This window comes from Pistacia vera, unplaced genomic scaffold, assembly GCF_008641045.1.
Source record: "Pistacia vera cultivar Batoury unplaced genomic scaffold, PisVer_v2 Contig650, whole genome shotgun sequence".
Taxonomy (NCBI): Eukaryota; Viridiplantae; Streptophyta; class Magnoliopsida; order Sapindales; family Anacardiaceae; genus Pistacia; species Pistacia vera.
The window spans coordinates 578,628-599,793 of record NW_022196502.1 but is presented as its reverse complement, the minus strand read 5'-3'; the positions used below and the strand labels follow the sequence as shown (position 1 = coordinate 599,793).

General features: G+C 34.8%; 3 protein-coding genes across 4 annotated transcripts; 2 read left to right on the top strand and 1 right to left on the bottom strand.

Moving 5' to 3' along the window:
* Nucleotides 1-953: 953 nt before the first annotated feature.
* LOC116111838 (acyl-CoA-binding domain-containing protein 4-like) lies at nt 954-9,244 on the bottom strand. Of its 2 annotated transcripts, XM_031397987.1 has the most exons (18): nt 8,939-9,244; nt 8,259-8,329; nt 7,744-7,807; nt 7,578-7,649; nt 6,990-7,184; nt 6,806-6,883; nt 6,418-6,519; nt 6,204-6,270; nt 5,885-5,946; nt 5,381-5,520; nt 4,700-4,826; nt 4,502-4,616; nt 3,543-3,631; nt 2,895-2,978; nt 2,622-2,810; nt 1,972-2,127; nt 1,404-1,463; nt 954-1,276 (listed from the first exon to the last, which is right to left on the bottom strand). In XM_031397987.1, the coding sequence occupies exons 1-18, from the start codon at nt 9,098-9,100 to the stop codon at nt 1,085-1,087; spliced, it is 2,025 nt and encodes a 674-aa protein (XP_031253847.1). In that variant the 5' UTR covers nt 9,101-9,244; the 3' UTR covers nt 954-1,084. The 2 variants fall into 2 exon arrangements, with proteins under 2 accessions (XP_031253847.1, XP_031253846.1); XM_031397986.1 differs by having other exon boundaries at nt 954-1,463.
* Nucleotides 9,245-12,758: 3,514 nt separating this feature from the next.
* LOC116111837 (lysine-specific demethylase JMJ25-like) lies at nt 12,759-18,155 on the top strand. Its single transcript, XM_031397985.1, has 11 exons — nt 12,759-12,913; nt 13,601-14,188; nt 14,533-14,675; nt 14,754-14,853; nt 15,015-15,147; nt 15,222-15,276; nt 15,611-16,292; nt 16,425-16,754; nt 17,253-17,672; nt 17,768-17,840; nt 17,998-18,155. The coding sequence occupies exons 2-11, from the start codon at nt 13,655-13,657 to the stop codon at nt 18,138-18,140; spliced, it is 2,613 nt and encodes an 870-aa protein (XP_031253845.1). The 5' UTR covers nt 12,759-12,913; nt 13,601-13,654; the 3' UTR covers nt 18,141-18,155.
* Nucleotides 18,156-18,661: 506 nt separating this feature from the next.
* Nucleotides 18,662-20,926, top strand: LOC116111828. Its single transcript, XM_031397978.1, has 3 exons — nt 18,662-19,238; nt 19,415-20,104; nt 20,491-20,926. The coding sequence occupies exons 1-3, from the start codon at nt 18,742-18,744 to the stop codon at nt 20,735-20,737; spliced, it is 1,434 nt and encodes a 477-aa protein (XP_031253838.1). The 5' UTR covers nt 18,662-18,741; the 3' UTR covers nt 20,738-20,926.
* Nucleotides 20,927-21,166: the final 240 nt, after the last annotated feature.

Here is a 21,166-nt window from a genome sequence, read left to right as displayed (position 1 = left end):
AGATTATATATATATTATGATTAAAATTTTAAAATTATCACCACCTCATGATGATTCATTCCATCGCCCATGTAGGGGACAAATTGATGAAAGCACGAAGGCAAGAAGAGTATGCATAAGAAGAAGATATGTAGGCACAACATAGGGTGGGCGTCCAGTACCGACCTAACCCTTGAAACCGGAATTGAAATCGAAATCAATCGGTTCTTATGATTTAGGAACTGAAAATCGATCAATTTGGTTTCTAAATACTGAATTGAAACCTGTGGATTCCGATTCTGGTACCTGACCTATTCACGTGAAATTAAAATCACATCTTTAATATTCACAAAATACAAATATACCTAATAAAAATTACAAATACTCCATAATTATTTACAAAAATTACAAATATACAACGATATCACCCCTCGGTACTCAGACCTCGTTTCGATCCTCAAGTGATGGACCAAACCGAAACCACACAATGTCTATTCCAGTAGGAACCAAACTAACGCCTTAAGTACTGTCGGTTCCAATTCTACCTTAAAAACTTGCATGCCCCACACAATTCTTTGTCGTATTGTACTGTTTTAGGTCATGTTCATCCATCACCATTTAATTTAGAAGGCAATTTGGTAATATTACCGATATAGAAAGTTGTGCATAAACAAAAAATATATTATATTTATAAATTGGTATACATCCCACTTGAGTGCAATTATATTTCATAACAACATTACATTTGTAATCCTCAGCCCATTTTTTTCTTTTGGCAAACAATGAAAACTATATTTCACTCGGAACATTATATCAGTTCAAAACAAACTCAATTCAAAAAATAATAAAAAAATGGTACACATCGACAGCCTATGAAGCTCTACTTTTACTAAACTACATGTATTTCATTCAAAAAACTGAAGAAGGGGGGGGGGGGGGGGGGGGGTTGGTTGTTTGTCTGGCCATCGGAGAAATACTCTGGTATCTTATTCCCCATCTGAGAAAGAACCAGGTCGGGTAAAACGAAAAAAAAAAATTTGTGAAAAATTGATGGATGAGAATCGAATCTAGCAATCACTACTCAGCTCAAGACTTTTTACAAGTTTTAAGCATCATCGGTTTTTTGGTTAGGAGAGGGGTTTCCGGCGAGCCAACCCCACACACCGCCTGAGCTCTGCTTCTGCTTTGCATTTAAGGCCGCTTGTTCAGAAGCAGCCTTTTGGCGCTGCAGGAGTTCGAGTTCTTTTTGCAATGCCTCCATTGTTTGTAACTTCTGTCTTAGTTCAGCCACGTCAACCTATCAGTTCAGACATTAATTAGTTAACTACAAGAATCCCATCGCTTACAGCATGCGAAGTTCCATTTTGCACCAAATTTCTGCAGAGTGCATTAAGACTGTGATACAACACATCAGGTGGGCATACCTCTAGTTTGAAACATCTTGATTGCTCAGCAGCGAGTTGACCACGAACAGATTGGAGCTCCTACAATATGAAAAATAATAAATAAAACTATGGGCCTTAAATCATTTCAGGAAAAGAAAAAAGAGTCTATTTTACAAGCCATGGAACAATTTTGTACAAGCAACAAAACAAAATGTATGATAATATTCTATGTTGCAACAGAGGTGTGGATTATCTACCATGTATTAAACTATGTAACTAGTTTCTGAATCAGAGGTAAATTAACAAATTTATTTTAAGAGAGCTGCCAAAAGCTTAATTTTCTGTACATCATGGAACAAGTTTTTGAAACTTCATGTCAGGGAGGAAACCTCCCATTTTTCTTTCTAAAACAAACAGTATTCCATAAAATTTTAAGGACATGAAGATATTGTTGGAAACCCTATAGACAATCCTTTTTTAACTAACAAAATACCTCCCATAGAGTTAAAATATTGCCAATCTTAATTTTTTACAAAATAAATAGAAAATGTACAGCAGTACAAGAATGAAACTACATAACGGGCAAATACACATATCAAGTGATTACCTTGTAAAGGTCTGTGTTCCGACTCTCAGCTTCTGTTAATTCTTGCTTTAGCTGGATAGATTGCAACTTCTCATTGCTCAGTGATGATTCCAGTTCTTCTTTCTCTGCCTTGAGGGTTGCTATAAGAGGTTCAGTACTTTGTGCACCCTTTGATTTCTGCATGAAAGTCGTATATTCAGTGAAAAGAGAAAATACAAACATATAGAAATTTGGCAGTCAAAAAAGTTGACATAGTTTCACAATAATAAAATCAATTAGCATAATTGCTTCGCAAATAATCCACATAAAAGAATCATTTGGCAATCACTTTGCTGTTTGAAGACTTGATAAGCAGATTTCAAAAGCCAATTAATTCTCCAACATTATTTAAGACTACATTCCAAAGAAAATTATCCTGATTGACCAACAGGTACTACTCAACCAAGAATGATGTGAAGATAATAAAAGATTTAGTCACTCCAACAGTACTACGCAACATATGCATTGTAGAAATGACAACAAACACACAACATGCAGACATGGATTTAAATGTCTAAATTAATATATTTTGCATGTCAAAATCAATGATGGAGATTTTAAATTGCAGAATTTCAATGGACGAACATATTTGCAATCTGTTTAAAATGTTGCAGTTTTCAAAAACTACATACCGATAGCTCTGAGTCAACATTATCCATAACAATTTCTCTTATTTTTCCTTCTTGACCACCTTCAGATTCAGACTCTACATCTCTGGTTGCATTTGTAACATTATGAACAGCAGAAACACTGTCAGGAATAGGAGTCTCTATCATCTTCGATGGCAAAGTTGATTTGTGGCTAGGTTTAAGAACATGAACCTAACAGCAACACAAAATCAGAATAAGAAACTTGTCATAGAAGGAGATGAAGCTACATGCAAAGTCACTAATTTTACCCTTTACCTCACTGTTGTAACGTCCATTGTATCCTCCAAAAGAAACAAGAACATCCTCACCACCATAGGAGCTGACAGCCAAACTCAAGCCCTGCAATAGGAATTAATCATCAATAATCTTTTAGCCAAAGATCTTGCATTACCATAATGTCAAGATACCAAAATGCTCGCAAAAATGACAACAAATATGATTTAATTTTGAAACATTAGCAAGACACTAACAACAAAATTAATTTAACAGAGATTGAAAAGAAAATGTTATTTTCTAAATAGAAAATTTCAAAATATAGCATAGTTTTTACATCCATACCCAATAGTTGTTAGAACTGTTAGAAGTAAATGGTAGCAATTCTCCAATTACAAATGAGAAGTTAATGATGATACAACAAAAACAATAAAATGCACTAAAAGTATTACAATAATGACAATGTTGTCATATGATAGCCTAAGAGGACCTCAAACACCACAAGAATTTTTAAGCTTGCCATTCCCATTTCATTTATATGCATCCTTGTAACTTATTAATCAATGTCAATCAGCTTTTTGAAAAAGAAGCATCCTAAATCTTTATCTGAATGAGAACACAACTTAACTTCTTACAGACCGAGTTTAACCATATATCAATCACAACTAGCAAATGTTCCCAAGAGAATACCTCACTAGCAAGAGGAACACGTCCTTGAACAGAAGTTACAACTGACCAAACAAGGGTAGACATGTTGAGGACAACAGTTTCTGAGACCCCTGCATAATGTTCAAGGAAACAAAAATATACCGATTATATGGGACAAGGACAACATGAGCAGTCCTAACAAAACATGGTGTTTTTTTCCTGATCTTTTAGAGAAGATATTCAAAACAACAGGTTTTAAATATAATCAACAGGGCTCCTGAAAAAAATCCAAATACCTGACATCCCAAAAGAATATGGCATAAGGTACTAGCTCTATTCTTTAAAAATATACACCAATTTTACTCTAGAAAGAAAAAGTAAATCAATAGTTCTATGGTCTCTTTTATCAGTTAAAAGTCAATACAAAACACAATGATGCAAATGCTATGCCAAACCATCTCAGAACCTCCATACTTGGTACAAGTAATTTCAAGCATTTAGAAAAAACTTCCAACCATGCAATTATTTGCATCAGTTTTACTCCTGAAAACTATATTGCAGCTGTCATTCACCCCACCCTCTCTTTGATATTAAAAAATAAAAAATTATGCAATAGCCAGCCTCAACAAAGGGATTTCTATTGACAAAAAAAGGCAGAATGGGATAACCTTAATCTGATTACAGTTGACTAACTGCTATTTTAATGCTCAAGCATCCTATGTGTTCAATCATATGCAGCTTAGATCCCCTCCACTGCCAGTCAATACTTGCATACATTGGATTCAAAATTTTACCGTGAGATTAAAGACATTGAGCACAAGCTTCCATCAAATAATTTTAATCCTGACATGCAGTCTCTTGCAAAATGTCAAAATCAATCTTTATGTTTTTCTTCATTCAAATGCTTTCCGAAAGCATGCCACGAAGATTACAAAAGTTACTCTCAAGGATAAGTGAGAACACAAGTTTATATCCGAATGCTAAAGTTGTAGAACACATACCACTCTTATTGTCACCACCACCAACAATGAACCAATTTTCTCCAACTGTTACACCAGCATGTCCAGCCCGTGCAGTTGGTATCTCACCTTGTTGAGTAGGTCTTGACCACTCCATCTATAAATGCAAATGTAGAGAAGATATTAGAAAATAAGTCAATCAGATGACGATATCAGTAGATACACCAATGGTTATCTTACAGTTTGTAAATCAAGAACATGCAGATCATTGAAACAAGTAGCATGTGAGCCCCCGCCAAAGATAAGAAGGTAACGTTCTGCATGCACCGCAGCAGCATGGTCAGACCTCGGAGAAGGAGGCACACCCCTATAAAATAACGAGGATAAATTAATGACAACAGTAAATCTATACACAAACTCAGAATCACTCTGTTCCAGCATAACTGGAAACAGGGCATTTCTTGAACAAAAAATCAATATCAGGTTGAAATATGCTGCTTCTCTGTTTGATGGAGATGGCTATAAACGTTTTCGATTCCGTCCCAATCTAGTAGAAACCAAGTTTGCTTCAAACAATACGAACTAGAATTCAACTTTAAATCCAGATTATGCAATAAAAAATTATTTTACTCAGATCCATAAATGCAGACTACATATGAATTATGATCTATGATGAATTTTAAACACTGAACAATTTCAATTAAATTTGAACCTCTTCATAAATCGGCTGAAATACATCTAGTATTCAACTGTTGTTATGACCAAATCCTAAGAACTAGGTACAAATTCAACAATTTGATCTGATTTAGTATGATATTTAGTTATTAACTGGAAAAAAGTCTGATTGAACACTAATGCTTACTTAACCAAATGAGAATAATAGTAGAAAGCTGATACTGAAATTGTGAAGAGTTATCTTACACAGCATCAACTTCATCCCACGTCATGGTTTCAAGATCAAGTATGTGCAGATCATTCAAGAGCGATCTCTTTGCATCCTGACCCCCGAAAATCACTAAGCTAGATCCAACAAGGGTCACAGATTGACCTCCACGAGAGACCTGAAATGCATAAATAAAGGAACATTCACATGAAGAGTAATAACCAGGGAAATTGAAACAATATCAAAGCTCATGTTAATGATTAATCATCTTTAAGTCCAAATAATCAAGAGATGATATTAGAATGATAACAAGGAGTACTGCCCAATTAAAATACACCTATTTGATTCAAAAGCATATTTTCACAACTTGGAAAGATATTGGAACTAAGATTTTGGTTTCAATTGCTTTAAGGACATAATCAATTCTGAAACAGTCCTACTGGTAAGCAACTATCTCAGCCATAGCCAGATACCAGAAGCTACATGTATTATGTGTTTGTAAAAGGAAAAAAAAAAGATAAAGAGAAAGAACAGATAAATACCGGTGGTTTTCCATAAGTCTTTAGGGTTGACCAAGAACAAGTTTGTAGATCAAACACCTTCACTGCCATGAGAATGAAAATTAGTTCATTAGTTATTAAACTATTTTCCCAAGAACATAAACAATTGTATCCAACTTATAATTCCACAATTTTTTGACATTTCTAAAGAGCCATATATAGCACAATAGTGATACAAACCAAATAAGAAACCAAGTAATGGTGACATCATAGTAAAATGTAACTTGAATTGTTTCATACCACAATAGTGATACAAACCAAATCAGAAATCAAGTAATGATGACATAATAGTAAAATGTACCTTGAATCGTTTCAGAAGGATCCTTTGTATGGCCAGCAATTGACAGAAGCTTATTCTCCCATGATATCTAGAGGAAACATTTGATAATAATAGAATATTCAACATCAGCAAAATACTTTCGGCAAATGGATATTATGAAAATGGGCATATGTTTGTCAGAGAACATCGCCACAGCAGTGACAGAGAATGAAAAGATACTCCATACTATACTAACCAAGGAATGACCAGCACACGGGGTTAATGTCACTGGATTTGGTGACTCAGCCCCAGCCTTAGCCTCAACCTTTGACCAGGTCCAACTTCTCAGATCCAGAACCTGCATTGATCACCAGATGAAGAAAAAACTACTTAATCTATTTCTATGCAAGAGTAGCCAGAAGAGATATATACATATTAAGAAAAAAGACCATAAATGCAAAAGAGAAATATTCAAATTTCTCCAGCAAAGGAACAAGAATAAGATCATATGTATAAAAAAGTTGTGATCTAGTTTACATTAGCAAATGCATAGGCATTCCTGCCAGCAGTCCTATACAGAATTTTGTACGTAAAATTTATGTGGAACATGCATGTTTACATGTTTGTGCAAATGATGCTCTTACATGAAGATCATTTAGGTAACGACCATTATGGTTTCCACCGTATATATACATCTTGTCTTGAACAATTGCAGCCCCATGCTGAAAGATAGAAGAAGGCTTCAGTCAGGGGGGAAAACAATGATTGAGAGGAAGAAAGGATCATGAAACAATAGAAGTACTATTTAAAAAAAAAAAATTCCAATACCTCATATCGAGCTTTGGGACGTTGCCCAGATATTGGAGGTGCAATCCATTGATCGTAGACAGCAACTGAACCAAGGCCTTCTGAGACTACATCTTTATCCTCAGTTTCCATCAGGCTCCCATTTTCAGTGGAAATAGTCTTAGTCTCGGGAGACAAAGTCCCGTTCTCCATGACAGGCTCAAATTTTGAATTATGCTAAAAAATAAAAATATACACCATTATATTTGACATCAAAGAGAAAATAACTGAATAAAATCTTCTAGTACTATGGATCAATTGTTCAGTTTCTTCAGTTTTCCATTCCAATCTGAACTATGGATAAATTAAAGAAATTTCAAACAGAAAGAAAAGAGAACGAGAACTGCATACTCATCAAAACCAGCTACAAGACCAAAAGTCAAATTAGACAAACACGGATTCAGTCGATGCAATATGAATGTACATTCCACCACCCTCACTAATTTAATTACTGGTAAAGATGTTAATCATATAAAAATGTAGAAAATAATACTCACAACTAGTGATAATCCATTGCTAATTTAAAGAAAGAAGTGAATTAGCAGTCATATTAATTTCTCATGCACTTACATTCATCGGCACATCTACAACAGCCTCAGCAACAAAGTTAGATGCCCTTGAATACCAACCTGGATCTTCCTCCTGCTCAATTGAAGATTAAAAAGAAACTAAAGGCATTAGCTAAGGCTATGAAGCAAATATATAGATATGATCACGAGAATTATAATGGAATAACCTCCAATATTTTTACAAAGAGACGCATTGCCTCTGTGGCAGCCATGTTTCCAAGTCCTTGCCAGCTGCACACAAAATGAAAAGCTTTAGAGAACAAACTCAACACAATATCAGGAAATGCATGACAATGCAAATATCTAATAGGGTATTCAACTCAACTAAACAGCAAGCAATAGCTTAAATAGAAATATTTCAAGAAAATACATAAAATGAATAAATGCACATTGATACATATATGAAAGTTAAAAAAAAAAAAAAAAAAACAGTTAAACGAAATTATCTAAACCCTATTCTAACCCCAACCAAAAAAAAAAAAAAATTTCCTTCTACGCAGTCTACCCCATTGACATAAAGGATTCAAAATAACAAAGAGTTATAACAGTGCAGCAAATGCACTTCAAGAATAAAAACTGCACTACACTACCCACCAAGTATATTTTACTCTGCCATTAGCAGGAATCCACTCTCAATGCAACTACCAAAAGCTGAATACCCCATACGTTACAATAAACTAACCTTTTCCATTTGCTTTGTTCCACAGGACTCCATGAGCTAGGTTTCGGAATGTTACAAGGTCCTACTGTAGCCTGCAAGAAAATTAAATGCCATGTCAGCACGGAAACATTCAAAATGTCGAAATCTAAACAGACCAACCTGTAAACATATCAACTTACCACATATTAGTTCAATATTACACAATTTTGAATCTATATGTTCTGGTAACACGCATTTGTTACAAATTAATATCAAATGTCTCTACTTCGATGTTATACAATACAAGCGTGAGACGTTATACTAGTAACGTTGCTGGATTTAAGTGAACATGGCGCAATTGTTACAAAGTAATGCCACTTTCTCTAGATTTTTCTTGTAAACCAAAAAGGCCAGCAGATCTTACATTTCCACTTACTGACTCTCAATTCATAAGATCAGATCTAACTAAATTACACTCAAAACACACAAATTTCACTTCAAAAAACAAACAATCAGCAAAATCCACGAACATGATTCCAAAATCTAAGTTCGGACAAGCGCCACGTATTAACCATGATTAACAATCAAAATCACCAGACAAACTCAAATATGATCACAAATCAGCAGCAATGAGAGCGCGCCACGTCAAAAAAACCGATAAAAGCATTGGATCCAGTCATGACAATAAATCGAAATGAGAAATGTAAATAACTATGTAGCACCTGCTGATACAAGGCGTAGAGGAGCAAAGCGCTGTCGTTCGAGAACTTCGAGGTGAGACCTTTGGCGGCGGAATTAGGAGATCCATCGAAGCCAGCGTACGACGCCGCAGCGTAAAAACGTTCTGGATACGCGAGGCCTGAGCTCACCCTCGCCATTGACATGTCGCTGTCCGGCTTCTCCCGATCAAATCGAAGCGGAGAATTGAGTGAATTTGAAGACGATTAATATATTATTAAATGATAAGTTGTTCGTTTGTTGAATCGATGCGCTGAGTTTATATACGGGCACGTTCGGTGGTGGTAATAGTCAGGTAATGGAGTTTGTATTTTGGGATTTGTTTAACAGTACTAATACTGTTGACAGTTTGGTTAAATGGTCATTTTCTCTTTCTTTTTTTTTTTTCAAAAATAGCCTATTTTGTAAAACTATCCAATAATGTATGGAAGGACAAAAGTACCCTTTATGCACACCTCTATTTTGTCGATGATGATGGGTGTGCAAACCCACCGAATCCCACATCAACACCGTACCCAAGCGAACCATATGACTTAGTTGGGGTGTATGATAGAAGTAATTAGTAACCAAATCGAATCGAAGCTGAACTATGTACCGAAACCCACATCAAATGTACCGAAACCCACATCAACATCGTACCCAATCGAACCGTATGACATAGTTGGGTTGTATGATAGAAGTAATTAGTAACCAAATTGAACCGAAATTTAACTATGTAGTTTGGCCACTAATTAAACATGACACTTGCACACCCCTAGATAACATTTGGAGTGTATATTAAGCATCGATTATACATTATATAATATGGTTTGGCATGTGTCAATTATTTTTTATTTCTTTCAAAACTTGGCCTAGCCCGGCCGATTGGATTGAGACCCAGGCCCTTCATCGGGTCAAGTTAACAATTTTTCTATTTACTGAAAACCCTAGAAATTGGGACAATGACTGGCAAACAATTGAAGGCCGGAATGTTAGGGTTTTGAAGAGGAAGGATCAGTGAGTGCAATGATGGCAACTAAGGTGATTTTCGATGAGTGAGTCAATCGAAATTCGCAAAACAAAATTAGCAACTACAATTGCTATTGCCGTCGATTGGCAAGGCAATAGGAGGAGGGGTGATATAGGTTTTGGTCAAGAGGTTGAGGGGAGTGTTGTTGTCAGCGGAAATAGACCCTATTTGCCCTGGTTTGTCGACGCCAATAGTGGGGTTTGGGATGTTTTTGCAAGATTTCAAAATTGTTGAGACTTATATGTAATTTTAGGGCTTTTTTTTTGTTATAGTTCAAACTTTTGAATACTAGTCAACCTGAACCTGCCCACTTTATTAGGTTTCAACTCGGAGTTAATTATTTAAACACTAATTTTTATTGTAATTTTGATAAAGATGTTTTTGTCCATCCAAAAAGTTTATATCTGTTTGCTATAAACTTGTACCGTGGCCATTTTTATTATTGAAATTATAATTCAATAATTTGGTTGGATCAAGATATCCTATAAAAAATATAATATGTCATAAATACTCTTCTAAATCCAATAAAAAGTAAATACACATAGAATTTAGAGAATTCAGATAAGAGAAAACTTAGTAACAAATACTAGGGCTCCATTTGGTTGGTTTTTGGGAATACTATTATTAGTATTTCCAAAAAAATTAAACAGTAAAATGTCCAAAAACTCACAATATTATCTAATATTATTTAACTTTTTTTAAACCCCTAAATTTGTTAATTTAATTAAATATCCCTAATTTTTTTTTGAAATTACAAAAAACACTCATAAACCCACATTATACCAGATTCCGGCCACCACTACCAGAAGTTGGCCGGAATCTGATATAATGGTGCACTACCGGCTGAATGTAGCCGGTAGTGCGCCGATCTGGCCTTTTCAACAGTCAGATCTTTGGCTGTAACTAGACGTCGACAATGGCCAACATATGGTCGTCGTTGACCATCAACGACGGCCGTATCTTTGGCCGTCATTGACGAGCAAATGCGGCCAGATCTGGCCTTTGCTAGCCAGATCTACTGTGGATCTGGCCGGCAAAGGCCATATCGGCACACAACCGGCAAGATCCAGCAGGTCATGCGTCGATACGGAGACTCCGGCCACCCTCCGGCGGTGGTGGCTGACTGTGATTATTCAATGGCTGGGTTAGGGGTGTTTTTGTTAACTTTTAAAGTTTTATTATAGGGGTGTTTAGTAAATAAACAAACATATGGGCTATTTTCATTAATTTTCAAATCCTACATCGTAATACCCGCCCAATTCAACTTTTTTTAACTTTTTTTAAAAAAATTTTTTTAAAAAATACAAAAAAGTGAATCAAACGGAGCCTAGATTCACGCAACATTCCTTTCTGGCATAGTTAACGTGTCTAGTTTTAGAGATGGCAATGGGTTCGATATTTTCGGGTACCCAATCAGAAAAGGTCAGGCTTTACCCGATGTTCGTGAGGTTGGGCTCGGGCTTGGGCCTGGACTTAATTTTAAGGCTCGATCTCTGGTACGGGCCAGGTCGGGCCTGGGTATGTCTTCAAGCCCGATCCGACTTGACAATTTTAGTATTAATTATACTAAATTACCCTTATACTATATATTTAACTACAAGATTATCTTACATACATATACTCATTTTTCCCAAACCCTACATGGATAGATTAATGCACTTTGTGGAAAGTCATTTATATATTTGGTAAGTATTCAAAAATAAATTAATATTTAAAAGTTGTTTCTATAATTAAAAATATAAAAAAAAATTGTAATTTATTAATATTTAAAAATTCACATTATAAAAATGGACAAGCTTGGGTCGGGCCTGAGGTTACAAAAAGCCCGTCGAACCAGGCTTGAGCTTTAAATGTCATACCCGTGACGGGCCCGGACCGGGCTTGGACCTTTGTCATGAGGTCAGGCTTGGGTCTGGGTTCCGAGGTACCCAGTCCTGGCCCGGCCCGTTGTCATCGCTATATAGTTTTTTAGACCTAACTTGAATAACCCTATTCTACATCCAAGTTTACTCAAGTTAATCCTTCCAAGGTCTAACCTAAGTTACATTTCTAGTAAACCGATGTGAGCGTCAAAATATCAACACCGGTGAAACCCTTATCGGCTTATCTATTGCAAATTATTATGCATACGATAGTGAGAACATTTACAATGTCATAGTGTGTTATTAATCTATTAATTATGAGACAAATGTATGTTACATATTTAAGTAAAACGTGATGATAAGTTGGTTTTACGTAATTAGTTCATATACAATTTTTTTTTTTTTTTTAGGAATACAAGGGTTGATTTAAATTTTTAAATTTAATTTAAAAAATAAACTTAAAAATATAAGACTCAAACATTGCTTGCATTAAATATTCATTAAATTCTAAGAAATTCTTATTTTTAATCGAATCTTTATAAAATTTATAAAAAAAAAATGTATCCCACAATAAAACAAAAAAAAACCATTATCAGATAGTGAAATATATAAAAAATTAGTTATTTAGATGAGTTATTTAGAATTCTTGTATTCGAATTCCATAATGTGATCATTTATCATATTTGTGAATTATTTAATTTATTTGATTAATAGGGTATTTAATAGACCCTGAATATTAATTAAAGTACGTATAAATTGGTCTGGTTATATATATATCTATAATATATAATTTATTTTACCTTTAAAAAAAAAAAAAACCGTTTATTCAGGTAACAGTTTTTGCTCGGTACGGCCGAGGTAACAGGTTAAGCTCTGGGTCTAGAGTCCGGTCTGTTGAAGTTCACACTTCCCAGTAGTCTTAAAGGAAAAAAAAAAAAAAAAAAAAAAAAAAAAAAAAACAATAAAGAACAAAATCAAAACCTTTCGACATAGTGAAGCCTTGCCTTGCATTAAATTACGGCTCTGGGAAGTTAATCTCATCATATTGTTTGTGTTGTTCTGGGAGACTTGACAAACCCTCGTCCAAGGTATATTTCTTTTTGTTAATATTTTTGCGGGTATAATTGAATATTTCTGTTTTTACTACATTCGCATTCTGTCAATTTTTGTTACTCTTGCAAACCCATCTCTTCAATTCTTGGATTCTTGACAAAAGTTCGCTTCTTTTGTTTAGTAATTGTGTAGCATTTGAAAAATTCGGGTTTTTAGGTTTTAAATTTTGTTTTTGTTCTGGGGTGGGTTCTTTGGAGGAAACTAGTAAATCTGATACTTCTACTGTCTTGGAATTTGGTATCTTAGCTTTGTGGAAATTATGGTCAGCGAAACCTTAGTATTGAAAATTGGATATAATTGTATAGATTGCTTCTTGAACCGAGTTAATGTTAATGTGTGTAAATATTTTGTTGTTCTTAGTAGCTCAATTCGTTTCCGTATTATTTTGCATGATGCTTTACTAAATGCAACTTCTGTGAGAAAATTTGGGTTTCTGGAGTGCCAAATTTTGTTTTGTATTTTATTCTTTTTTAAATTGTTATTTGTGTTTTTTTTCTTGTAAAGAAAATTAGTTATATTGATAGTTCAACTATATAATATACTATGGTTTCTGGACCAAGTTAATGTTAATGTGTGATTGTTTTTGTATCCTTAGTAGCTTGATGTGTAATGGTGTGATTATGGATGAACATTTTGGTTGTTTTCATTAATCTTGAGTGCAGGTTGGTTTCATGAGAATACAGCTGTGAATGTTGTATTACTGTTGAATTTTGTTGATGGATCATCCACGGTCAAGTTCAGGGAATGGTGAAGACAATGTTGGGATTCCGGATGATTTGCGGTGCAAGAGGTCAGATGGGAAACAGTGGAGATGCACTGCAATGTCTATGCCGGATAAAACTGTGTGTGAAAAACATTATATCCAGGCAAAGAGGAGGGCTGCAAATTCTGCATTAAGGGCTAGTCTGAAGAAAGCAAAAAGGAAATCTGTAGGTGAAAGTGACATATACTTGGAGAGTAAAAGTGATGATTATGACATGCCAATTGTGAGCATGAAAGGTGGTGACTATCCTCCGGTGTCTGGGAAGAAATATATGGAGAAGGTATCAAAAAGCCATTTTCGATATTCACCTGAAACACCTCCTACAAGGAGCTTGTCAGCACGTAATTCTCTGAAGGCAAATGACGATTCGCAACGAGATGTTGTAGAATTTGACGAGAATTTGAGGTCTTATAAGACACCACCTCATTCTGCCATGGACTCTTCCAGAAATAGATCTCAGAAGAGTACTGACGCTAGTACAATGATGGTGAGTCAAATTACATTGTATTTAGCACAATGTGTCAGTATTTTTCCTGGTTTGTTGTTATGGATTTTGTCACATCGATATATAAATAAGTATACATATGTTTATTTCAAATATAAACACACACAACATAACTGGAGGAAAATAATGTAAGGGTTTGCTTCAAGAAAGTAGCATAAATTGATTAGCTTCAAATTAAAGTTGCATTACTCAAGAGGATTGTTCCTGCTGTAGAAAACTGTATTAAGTAAAGGGTATTTTCTGTTGGAATGATTATCCTTAATTACTCTTTTGGTTCCCATTTTTCCCATATTACATCACTGATTGTAGATGGACAAGTTATGCAGGAATATTCTGATGGAAGCATGAATTCTTCTGAAGATACCGGTGGACAGATTTGCCATCAGTGCCGGAGGAATGATAGAGATAGAGTTATTTGGTGCCAAAAATGTGATAAGAGAGGATATTGTGATAACTGTATCTCAACATGGTGAGGCCGAGTCTCTAGATAGACATACATATATTACAAATTTACTAGCATATTGAGTATTTATGTTTAACTTCTCAGGTACTCAGAGATCCCATTGGAAGAAATTCAGAAGGCCTGTCCTGCGTGTCGTGGTTCTTGTAATTGCAAGGCATGCTTACGTGGGGATAATATGGTTAAGGTATTTCATTCGTGAGCAAAAGGTTCCTTGTAACTGTATTATTCAGTTTCATGTTATCTTCTCATAAGGAGTGCTGATTTTGTTTGCTATGATTGTCTAATTTTTTGATAAGACGTATAATAGTCTAATTGAAGGAAAGTATCTTTTTGACTGAGTTGCAGGTAAGGATACGGGAAATACCTGTCCTGGACAAGTTGCAATATCTCTATTCCCTTTTGTCTGCTGTGCTTCCTGTGATTAAACAGATCCATCAAATACAGTGCTATGAAGTAGAACTGGAAAAAAAATTTCGTGGTAAAAAGGCTTTTCTTGTTCAAATTTTCAGAATATAACATGTATGCATGTGACATTTGCAATTATTTTTCCAGGCAATGACATAGATCTTGTCAGGACAAAATTGAATGCAGATGAACAGATGTGCTGGTACAACTTTCGGAACTTTAAAGATATTTTTTATTGGTGCCATTTGTTTTACGTATGATTAGAGTCTTAAACATTAATATATTAAGGATTCCAATCCAAGAGCATGATCTTGTTGTCATAAATACATAGATCCCATTGTGTATGGTGTTTGGTGATCTACATCAATTACAAAATTGAAGGAAGAAATTATTCTACTGATTAATATCTTATGTCTTTTTTCCTTGGAATTTTTTAATAGGAGGTTGTAAAATTGTCCAATAGTAAAAAATAGTTGGCTTTTGATTCAATTTAAACTGTTAAGTATTGCAGTTCATCATTATTTGTTTTCTTGCAGCAACTTCTGTAGAATACCCATCATTGATTATCACCGCCATTGTGCAAATTGCTTGTTAGATCTGTGCCTTAGTTGCTGTCAAGATCTTCGAGGACCATCTAGGAGTGATAGTGAAGGAGAAAATCATGCTACTGGGAGAAATCAAGACTCAGAAACTGTGTCAGAGCAAGTTAAAATATCCAAACTGAGATTAAATTTATCTGATAGGTTCCCTGGCTGGAAAGCCAACAGTGATGGCAGTATTCCATGCCCCTCCAAGGAGTATGGTGGCTGTGGTCATCGATCATTGAACCTAAGCCGAATATTTAAAATGAATTGGGTTGCAAAACTAGTGAAAAATGTGGAGGAAATGGTTAGCGGTTGTAAGGTTCATGATGCTGGAACTCTACAAATAACTGGGTCGAACAATCCAAGACTCTTCCAGTGTGCTCACAGAGAGGACGAAGAGGATAATTTCTTGTACTGCCCATCATTTGAAGATACTAAAACTGAAGGGATTGGCAATTTTAGAAAACACTGGGTCAAGGGTGAACCTGTTATTGTTAAGCAGGTATGTGACAGGTCATCCATGTCAATCTGGGACCCAAAGGAAATATGGAGGGGGATTCGGGAGACAGCAGATGAGAAGACAAAAGATGAGAACAGAACAGTGAAGGCTATAGATTGCTTAGACTGGTCTGAGGTGGGCTTTCGTTGCTATTACTTATATTTATGTTTATGATTCTTCTTTCATCCTGGTATTCCTCTATATTTCTTGAAATTATTTCCTGCTTGCAACTAATATCTGTGATATGTGGTTTTCACTTTTGGGCAGGTTGATATTGAACTTAGTCAGTTCATCAATGGGTACTCAGAGGGACGATTTCGTGAGGACGGTCTGCCAGAAATGTTGAAATTGAAGGATTGGCCTTCTTCCAGTGCTTCTGAAGAATTTTTATTGTATCATAAACCTGAATTTATCAGTAAACTGCCTTTACTTGAGTATATTCATTCTCGGTTGGGTTTTCTAAACGTTGCTGCAAAACTGCCTCATTATTCCTTGCAAAACGATGTAGGACCTAAGATTTATATGTCTTATGGGACTAATGAGGAACTTGGTAGAGGTGATTCAGTGACCAACCTTCACTTCAATATGCGTGACATGGTACGTTACACATTCTGCTTTCTTGCTGACCTATGATCAGTTGACTTTTAAGAGCTATTTTTCTCTATTTATCATTGGAGAAGATGATGAATTTATAACTTGTAATTCCATAATTAGTTTCTTGACCAAAGATGATTTGAGAATATTTGATTCTTATTTAATCGGTACAATATCAGGCTCGAATTCTTGGCGTGGACTAAAAGAAATTGAATTCAAAGTCGGGTTGCGCCATTTGAAGTTTTCAAATCTTACCTTGTGCTTGCTATTTATCAATGTATTAATACCTGATATCACATTTAAAACTTATATGAAAGTCTATCTTATATTGATACGAGTAATTGAGTTTGATTGGGTTCTTACATAGAAATCCCACTGGTGTCAAACTTGTAGGGCTTAGGAGAATACGATACTTTGTTTCTTTCTATAATATATTCTTCCCTACAGTGACTTAACGTAGTGATAAAATAAAATTGCTGATATTTGCTAAACTATTATCAGGTATATTTATTGGTACATACGTGCGAAGTGAAGCAGAAGAAAGCAGAAGCTGAGAAGATTCAAAGTTCTGCCTCAGAATCTGAAGTGAATGAGCCAACTGACAATCCTGAAAAGAGTTTGGATGAAGGAAAGTTACCTGATTTATCACTTGGTGGAGATGATGTGAAGAATGAATGTGGGGAAAAGTCTGCTGAAGATGAGGATGAGGTAATGGAAGATCAAGGGATTGAACCTGCTACTAATGAAGAGAAAGCTGTTAATTCTGAACAGTTAAATAGAGATAATGGAGATAAGTCCGAAAAGAGTCTTCCAGGAGCACATTGGGATATCTTCCGTCGGCAGGATGTTCCAAAGTTAACCAAGTATTTGCAAGAACACTGGGACGATTTTGGGGAGCCTGGTGATGATATAAAGGATTTCGTAAGTTTCATTCCTTAGAAATAAATCCTTTTTATTGAGCATAAATGGTTGGATTATATAACCTTGAGTTACTGATTCTATTGTTTGGATCTCAGGTGACACGTCCTCTTTATGATGAAAAAATATACCTGAATGGGGATCATAAAAGAAAATTGAAGGAAGAATTTGGTGAGTAAAACTTTTTTGTTAAAAATATTTCATGAGCTGGGAAGAATTGTGAATATGCATCTCAGTGAGCTTTGAATCCATTTTGGTTTTCTTGAATGGTTAATCAATAACACATTGATGAATTGGATCAATGCTAACAGTTCATTTTCTCTGTCAGGAGTTGAGCCATGGTCGTTTGAACAGCATTTGGGGCAAGCTGTATTTGTCCCTGCTGGCTGCCCATATCAAGTGAGAAATCTTCAGGTGAGTCATTATGATATGCAACGTGTTATTTGGATGGGTTTTACATTTCATTGTTAATTCTAAACACGAGGTCTGATTATATTGAATATGACCAGTGAGATTTCTTTCTACTTTTGTTTTTACTTTAATTGGCACAGTAACAAATAAGCAATTGGTATCTCATAGATAAAAAAGAAGCATATGAATTGTTTTATGTGTTAGCTGACAGATATTTGGAAGTGGTGTAGAAATTGAGGTCAACAGATATTTTGTACTGCTCATCACGAAGAAATATATACTGCCTTTTTTTTAAAAAGCAGAATGACTGTTAAATCTTTTGTATCATTGCATCGCAAACAATGTCGTTTACTCTTCTGTTTGCCTAACTGTTCATGCACACATTTGTTTTTCCACATTTAGTGTTATATCTGTATATCAGTATAGATATTGGGTTAGTTTTTGCGAAACTAAAATTGATTTAAGGTAAAAACAAGAGAAGAACAAAAAGAAAGAGAACCAAAGTGCTCCTTGAGTTTCAATTCTCGGTGAAATTACTTTCAGCTATCATCTATAAAGTACTTCTGGANTGTAGGAATTTATCTTTACACAGGAGGAAATTGGTTGCATAGACAGAACTTGCTCCAAAAGAAGCTAGTTGATTCAAAATTAATTGTTTAACATGAGCTACCTGAGAGTTCCTTCATATGGTTCTTCTTCTTCCGCTAGTTGGAAATATGATGTATTTATAAACTTTCACAATGAAGACACAGGCAAGAACTTCACAGAGAATTTATATGCTGCTTTGGATCGGAAAGGATTTAAAGTTTTTAAGGGTGACAAAGAATTTGAAAGAGAAATGCCCATTTCATTGGAACTAGACAAAACAATTGAAGAATCAAGAATTTTTATTGTTGTTTTCTCTAAAAGCTATGCTTCTTCTATCCAATGTTTGGATGAACTTAATAAGATTCTTGAATGCAACAAGACAATGGGACAAACAGTCATTCCCATTTTCTATTATCTGGAGCCAGACGACCCAAGATATCAAATAGGAGTTTTTCATGAAGCATTTGATGATCATGATGTACGTTTTGAAGTGGATATGGAGAAAGTGCAAATGTGGAGGAAGACTTTAAAAGAGGTGTCCAATATCTCTGGATTTCACTTGAAGGACAGGTAAATATTATTTACTGCTCTTTACACTATGCAGAGCCTAATTTCCAAAGCAACAAGCATAACTTTATTCTTCTTTACTATTAACTTTATATAGGTATTGTTCTTTACAGTGTAGTATTGTTATTGATAACTGTAAATATAATTAATATAATGAATTTTAATTGATTGTTTTGCAGTCCTGAAGAAAAATATATCGAAGGTGTTGTGAAGGAAATATCAAGTAAATTAAGCGGTTCAACTTCAAAATTTATGAATCTCAAAAAATTAGTAGCTGGAGTTAATTTCTGTGTAGAGAAACTTCTGATGAAGTTGGAGACACTCAGAGAGTTGAGTGGGTACAATCCACAATTATCTTACCACTTTTATATTTTTTTTCAACTTTTTTCCAGCACCATGAGAATACAAAGAGTTTCTTCATCCACTAGTGCGAAACATGATGTCTTTCTAAACTTCAGAGGTATAGATACTCGAAACAACTTTACAAATCATCTATATGGTCATTTGATTCGAGAGGGAATTAAGGTATTCAAGGATAATCTAGAACTTGAGATAGGAAAACCCATTTTACCAGAACTTGTTAATGCAATAGAAGAATCAAGAATTTCAATTGTTGTATTCTCAAAAAATTATGTTTCTTCACCCTGGTGCTTGGATGAACTTGTGAAAATTGTGGAATGTAAAAACACAAGGGGACAATCAGTCATTCCAATTTTCTATGATGTGAATCCATCCCTGGTAATAACAAAGTTGGAGGTAGCTATTGGTCAACATCAAAAAGTGTTTGCGGACCATATAGAAAACGTGCAAACATGGCGGAACGCTTTGATGGAGATCACCAATCTGTTTGGAAGGGAGTTGAAGGATAGGTAAAAAATTCTTTAATCTTAATTCCTTACAATAAATATTATTTATCGGTCTTTACAATATGCAGAGCCTAATTTCGAAAGCAACAAGCACATAACTTAATTGTTCTGTACTATAAGTTTATTTAGGTGGTGTTGTTTACAGTATAGATGATGTAGAGTGGAGAGGTTAATTGGCAAAGCACAAGTATGATCACTTCATCATGTGTATGTATATATTAATTTGATTTGCCTCAATATATTAGATTAAGAGAAAATAAAAGAAAGGCTGTAAGTGATTTTAATTCCTTGTGGTTTATTAATTTGATTTGGCTCAATTCAGTATAATAATTATGCAATTTGTTATTGATTAGTGTAAATATAATGAATGTTAATTGATTATTTTGCAGTCCTGAAGCAGAATTTATCGAAGGTGTTGTGAAGGAAATATCAAGTAAATTAAGTGGTTCAACTTCAACTTCAAAATTTATGAATCTCAAAAAATTAGTAGCTGGAGTAAATTCCCGTTTAGAGAATTCTCTGATGAAGGTGGAGACACCCAGAGTTGCGTGGGGCCAATCCACAATGATCTCACCATGTCTTTTTTTAAAAAACTTTTTATCGCCGGCTCATTTTTTGGCGCATGTGAATGATTAGAGGCTCCACATGGGACTAACAAGTTGTAAACTCCTGGTCCTGGAGGGCGTACATATTTTTGTTTGTTAGCGATTGTGGCTCATCTGGTGAAAATATTTATAGGCCCCCACAGAAGACTCTCATTCTAATTTTCCACGCACATATTCATTACTTCATCTTATTATTGTAGATATCAGTGTTTTTCATTGGGAATTTATTATTTTAGAAATAATAAAATATAACGAAATAAACATTAAATTGTATGTTACTGATTCGATATATATTTCAAGTCTATTTTGTATTAAATGGATTTGAGCAACACTACTTCCTATCCACTATCTTTTCGTGAATAGATTTATGAGTAATACTATGCTTACTCACCATCTTACTAACCATCTTATTATCCTTTGTAAATATAACGTATAGTACAGATACTATACGCATAGTACA